We start from the raw sequence: 5,452 nt of genomic DNA, 5'->3' as shown, positions 1-5,452 counted from the left end.
CTGGTTTTGGTTGAATGAGGAGAGAAACTTATACTCATTGAAACCCGAACTTGATGATTCAGAAGTTGGTTCCGTAGTCTTTCTTTTCTTTGATGCTGTTGAGGTTTTTGGTGGTGCCATTAGATTGAGGAGGTATGTTTAAAGATTTGAAGAAGGTATTGGGGAAGGTTGCAAAAAAGAGTAAGCAAAACAAAGGTTTACTCCAACACTAAACTTAGAGCTTGATCGTCCCGATCAAGAAAAGGGTAGGGAAGTAGTGAAAGAAGGCTAAGAGGAAAGAAAAAGAGATGAAAGGAAGGAATGCTTTGTGGAGTCTTTCTTTCATCTATGAAATGAGGTTTGAAGTGTGGGGAGAAGTGGGAAAAGTAGTGGTTTTTATAGGTGTGTAAAGTGGGGTTCGAATGGTGGAAAGTAAAGGAATTCAATGTTTTCCCACTTGGGGAGTGGCGCCTAGTGTGGGAAGAGGCGCCAATCCTTATCCCACTTCTCTTCCTGCATGTTTTGAGTTCCAAAGTGCAAGTACACTTTGACCTGTTTGCTTTACGTGCTATCAATCATGTGGGTCCCATTCTCTCTCTTGAAAATAAAATTGAAACCTCATTAGTAATAACAAAAGAATCCTCTATATTCCTCTTTGATATGGATGGCTAAATTTGCAACTGATGGGTGTCCTTTGGGGACACCAAACTTAATCCTATTACATCATAATAAATTGGGTTTATCATTGGGTTTCTAATGTGTTCATAAAGGTAGAATAATTCCAATCTTTTCATATACTTTTGCTTTCATCCTCTATTGAACATATTTAAACCACATTTCGGCTCTCCCCAATATATTAAATACTTTCAGATTTAGTAGTATTGGGCTTTGCTAGATGGTGATGTGTGGTGGTGGCCACACCAAACTTAATCTCTGGGCTTACTTTTAATCATAATTTGTTCAAGATTAGTAAGCCTAGATTAAGTAAATTGGTGGCCACACTAAACATAGATTTTTAGCTAGCTCTCAGCCCAATAGCTCGTCATTAGCACAGGTATTCATCAAATTGTATTTTTATACCAAAAGCAAATAGAATATAAGGGTCTCCTAACTACCAAAACAGAAAACAAAATTCTTAATCCACTATCTACAATCTACTTCTTAGAAGGCAAGAAAACATAAATTTTCAACTGAAACTCAAACTATCTAAATAGGCAAATTTTAACTACTTCTAGGAAAGCAATAAATCAAAAGGATATAAAGTATTGGGGTGCCTCCCAACTAGCACTTCTTTATCATCATTAGCTTGACGTTCTTCCTTGTTAGCTGAGGTTGTAGCTCACTCTCTTCTCATCCAGTGAGTCCTCTAGGTAATCCAGTGAAGGTCCTTTGTGTTTTGTCTTCTATGAGCTCTACATGGCCATAGGGGGATAGATTGAGGATGGTGAAGGGGCCTGACCATCGAGACTTAAGCTTCCCAAGGAAGAACTTGAGTCTCGAATTATACAACAGCACCTTTTGCCCTTCAGTGAACTCCCTCCTTGCTATTTTCTGATCATGCCACCTTTTTGCATTCTCTTTGTAGATCTTTGTACTCTCATATACCTTATTCCTAAACTCCTCCAGCTTATTTAGCTGCATAAGCCTCCTTTCTCCAGCAGCTTGTTCATCAAAGTTCAATATTTTTATAGCCCAAAATGCTCTATGCTCAAGCTCAACTGGTAAGTGACAAGCCTTACCAAACACCAATTGGTATGGAGACATTCCAATCGGTGTTTTGAAGGCTGTCTTGTAGGCCCATAATGCATCATCCATCTTTTTAGACCAATCCTTTCTTGAGCCTCCAATAGTTTTTTCAAGAATTCTTTTAAGCTCTCTGCTTGAAATCTCTGCTTGTCTATTGGTCTGTGGGTGATATGGGGTTGCCACCTTGTGCTTGACTCCATACTTGGAAAGGAGTGATTCGAGTTGCCTATTGGAGAAGTGTATCCCTCCATCATTGATGAGAGCTCTAGGCACCCCAAATCTGCTGAAGATGTTCTTTCTCAAAAAGCTCATTACAACTTTGTTATCATTTGTTGGAGTGGCTATGGCTTCTACCCACTTTGATACATAATCCACAGCCACCAATATATAACTGTTTGAGTATGAGGATGGGAGGGGTCCCATAAAATCAATTTCCCACACATCAAACAATTCTAACTCCATTATGAACCTCTGTGGCATCTCATTTCTCCTGGGTAAATTGCCAGCCTTTTGGCATTCATCATATCTTGTCACCAATTCTTTTGCATCTTTGAAGATGGTTGGCCAGTAGAATCCATATTGTAGCACCTTGGCTGCAATTCTATCTCCACTAAAGTGGCCTCCATATGCAGATCCATGACACTGCCATAGCACTTCTTGCCCTTCCTCATGGGAAATACACCTTCTTAAGATTCTATCAGCACACTTTTTGAACAAATAGGGCTCATCCCAGATGTAGTGTTTAGCATCTTTGACTAGCTTTTTCCTCATATGCTTATTGATGTTAGTTGGTAATTCCCCAATAGCCTTGAAGTTCACTATGTCAGCAAACCAATGGGCCTCTTGTATCATCATCAACTGCTCATCAGGAAAGCTTTCATTCACTGCAACTTGGTATACCCCATCTTCTTCTTGTGGTATTCTTGAGAGGTGGTCAGCCACTTTGTTCTTTGCTCCACTCCTGTCTTTAATTTCAATGTCAAATTCTTGGAGCAGCAGAATTCATATTATTAGTCTGGGCTTGGAGTCTTGTTCGGTGAGCAAGTATTTGAGTGCTGCATGATCAGTGAATACAATTACTTTAGAACCAATAAGATATGATCTAAATTTATCAAAAGCAAAGACAATGGCAAGTAATTCCTTCTCTGTAGTGGTATAGTTCCTTTGATTCTTATTAAGAACCTTGCTAGCATAATAAATGACATGTACCAATTTATCCTTCCTCTGTCCTAAGACAGCACCCACGGCAAAATCTGATGCATCACACATCAGTTCAAAAGGTAAATCCCAGCATGGTAGTGCTATGATAGGTGCAGAGGAGAGTTTGTTTTTAGGTTCCTTAAAAGCTATCATGCATTCATCATCAAAAACAAAAGGTACATTAGAGACTAGTAGGTTGCTCAAAGGTTTGGCAACCTTGGAGAAGTCTCTAATGAATCTCTTGTAGAAGCCAGCATGTCCTAGAAAACTTCTAATTGCCTTGACATTGCAAGGTGGGGGCAAATTTTCAATCACCTCCACCTTAGCCTTGTCCACCTCTATGCCCCTTTTGTAGATCTTATGACCAAGGACCACCCCCTCTATAACCATGAAATGGCATTTCTCCCAGTTCAAAACGAGGTTGGTCTCTTGGCATCTTTTTAGCACCAAGGCCAAGTGGTGTAAGCAATCAGAATATGAGTTACCAAATACAGAAAAGTCATCCATAAACACCTCAATAAATTTTTCAATCATGTCTGAAAATATGGAGAGCATGCACCTTTGGAATGTTGCAGGTGCATTGCACAATCCATAGGGCATTCTCCTATAAGCAAAAACACCATATGGACAAGTAAATGAAGTTTTTTCCTGGTCCTTGGGGTCTACAACAATTTTGTTGTAGCCCGAATAACTGTCCAAGAAGCAGTAATACTCATGTCCAGCCAATCTCTCAAGCATCTGATCCATGAAAGGTAAGGGGAAGTGATCCTTCCTGGTGGACTCATTAAGCTTCCTATAATCAATGCACATGCACCACCTGGTCACGGTTCTTGTGGGTATTCATCTCATTTGGTATAATAGTGACCCCTCATTTCTTTGGGACTACTTGCACCGGGCCTACCCAAGGGCTGTTTGAGATGGGGTAGATCACCCTGCTTGCCATAACTTTAATACTTCTTTTTGGACCACTTTATTCATGGTTGGATTCAGTCTCCTTTGCTGCTACTTTAAGGGTTTAGCACCTTCTTCAAGTAGTATCTTATTCATGTACATTGAAGGGCTGATTCCTTTTAAGTTTGCAAGTGTCCAGCCTATGGCATCCTTATGCTGTTTCAGCACTTGGATAAGTTCTTCTTCCTGCTCCTCACTCAAACTTGAATTGATGATCACCAGGTAGGTGTTGTTGTCACCCAGATATGCATATTTCAAGCTTGGTGGTAAGGTCTTCAACTCGAGTTTTGGTGCCTCTACTTCTTTACTGTCTTTGGGTTTCAACATTATTGAATTCTCCATGGTTCCTTGGGGTTGTTCTCCACTTGATGCTTGCTGCTCTAGCTCAATAGCTCATTCACATTGTTCTTCTTCCAAAACTCCTTGAACTATCTATTCTATGGTGTCCACCATCATGCATTCTCCTATGGATTCCTTGGGGTAACTCATTGCCTTGAAGACATTGAAGACCATCTTCTCTTCATGTAATCTCAAGACTAATTCCCCTTTTTGTACATCTATGATGGCTCCAGCAGTAGCTAGGAATGGCCTTCCTAGAATGATTGATGTGTTAGCCTCTTCTTCCAAATCTAACACAACAAAGTCAGCTGGGAAAATAAATTCTCCCATTTTCACCAGCAAGTCTTCCACTACCCCATGTGGGAACTTGAAGGTTCTGTCAGCTAATTGGAGTGCCATTCTTGTTGGCTTGGCTTCCTCAATCTTCATCCTCTTCATCATAGTTAGGGACATGAGATTAATGATAGCTCCTAAGTCACACAAGGCCTTCTCAATGTTGATATCCTCTATGATGCAGGGGATTTGGAAACTCCCTGGGTCCTTCATTTTCTGGGGTAGCTTCCTTTGTATTATGGCACTACACTCCTCAGTTAACATTATGGTCTCTTTTTCTTCCCAATTCCTCTTTCTTGTCATGAGCTCCTTCAGAAATTTGGCATAGAATGGCAATTGCTCCAATGCCTCAGCAAATGGTATGTTAATTTGGAGCTTCTTGAAGATCTCTAAAAATCTAAAGAACTTGCCATCCTTTCCGTCTTTCCTCAGCCTTTGTTAATTTGGTGCTTTTGGCACATAAGGCTTCAAGATTGGCTTTGGTGATGATGGGGTAGGGGTCTCCTCTTCATTCTTGTTTTCAAGATTTTCTGTAGCTTCTTTTTGTTGGTTTCTCTGGCTTGGGTTTGCTTCTTCCACCCCCTTTCCGCTTCTAAATGTGATGGCTTTGCATTCCCCACTTGGGTTAGCCATGGTATCACTGGAAAATGTATGTGTAGACATAGGAATTTGCTTGGACAGAATCCCTACTTGTCCTTTCAATTTTGAAATGGCTGCGCCTTGATTCTTCAGATTTGACCTGTACTCTTCTTGGTTGGCATCTATCCTCTTGTCAGCTTGTGTTTGTCTCCCCAAAAGAGTGGAAATAGCTCCTGTCAGTTGTGATGACAGTTGTGCTATTGCAGCTTCTACTCTCTCAAAGTTGCTTTTGATCTCACATGGTTGCATGGTTGAGGTTGATGTG

At 40.5% G+C, this 5,452-nt stretch overlaps 1 protein-coding gene across 1 annotated transcript; it reads right to left on the bottom strand.

The window, feature by feature from the left end:
- Nucleotides 1–1,329: 1,329 nt before the first annotated feature.
- On the bottom strand, nt 1,330–4,218 carry LOC140176158 (uncharacterized). Its single transcript, XM_072206047.1, has 4 exons — nt 3,948–4,218; nt 2,935–3,071; nt 1,928–2,430; nt 1,330–1,681 (listed from the first exon to the last, which is right to left on the bottom strand). The coding sequence occupies exons 1-4, from the start codon at nt 4,216–4,218 to the stop codon at nt 1,330–1,332; spliced, it is 1,263 nt and encodes a 420-aa protein (XP_072062148.1).
- Nucleotides 4,219–5,452: the final 1,234 nt, after the last annotated feature.

Source organism: Arachis hypogaea, chromosome 11 (assembly GCF_003086295.3).
Source record: "Arachis hypogaea cultivar Tifrunner chromosome 11, arahy.Tifrunner.gnm2.J5K5, whole genome shotgun sequence".
Taxonomy (NCBI): Eukaryota; Viridiplantae; Streptophyta; class Magnoliopsida; order Fabales; family Fabaceae; genus Arachis; species Arachis hypogaea.
Note: the sequence above shows the minus strand (reverse complement) of the source record. Positions and strands in the feature narration are given on the sequence as shown.

Coding starts and splice junctions, on each gene's coding strand:
- LOC140176158 (XM_072206047.1), bottom strand. CDS start 4,218: ATGGAGAATTCAATAATGTTGAAACCCAAAGACAGTAAAGAAGTAGAG. Junction 3,072..3,947: donor TAAGATACTACTTGAAGAAG/GTGCTAAACCCT, acceptor AATGCATGATAG/CTTTTAAGGAACCTAAAAAC. Junction 1,682..1,927: donor CTCGAATCACTCCTTTCCAA/GTATGGAGTCAA, acceptor GCTTGAGCATAG/AGCATTTTGGGCTATAAAAA.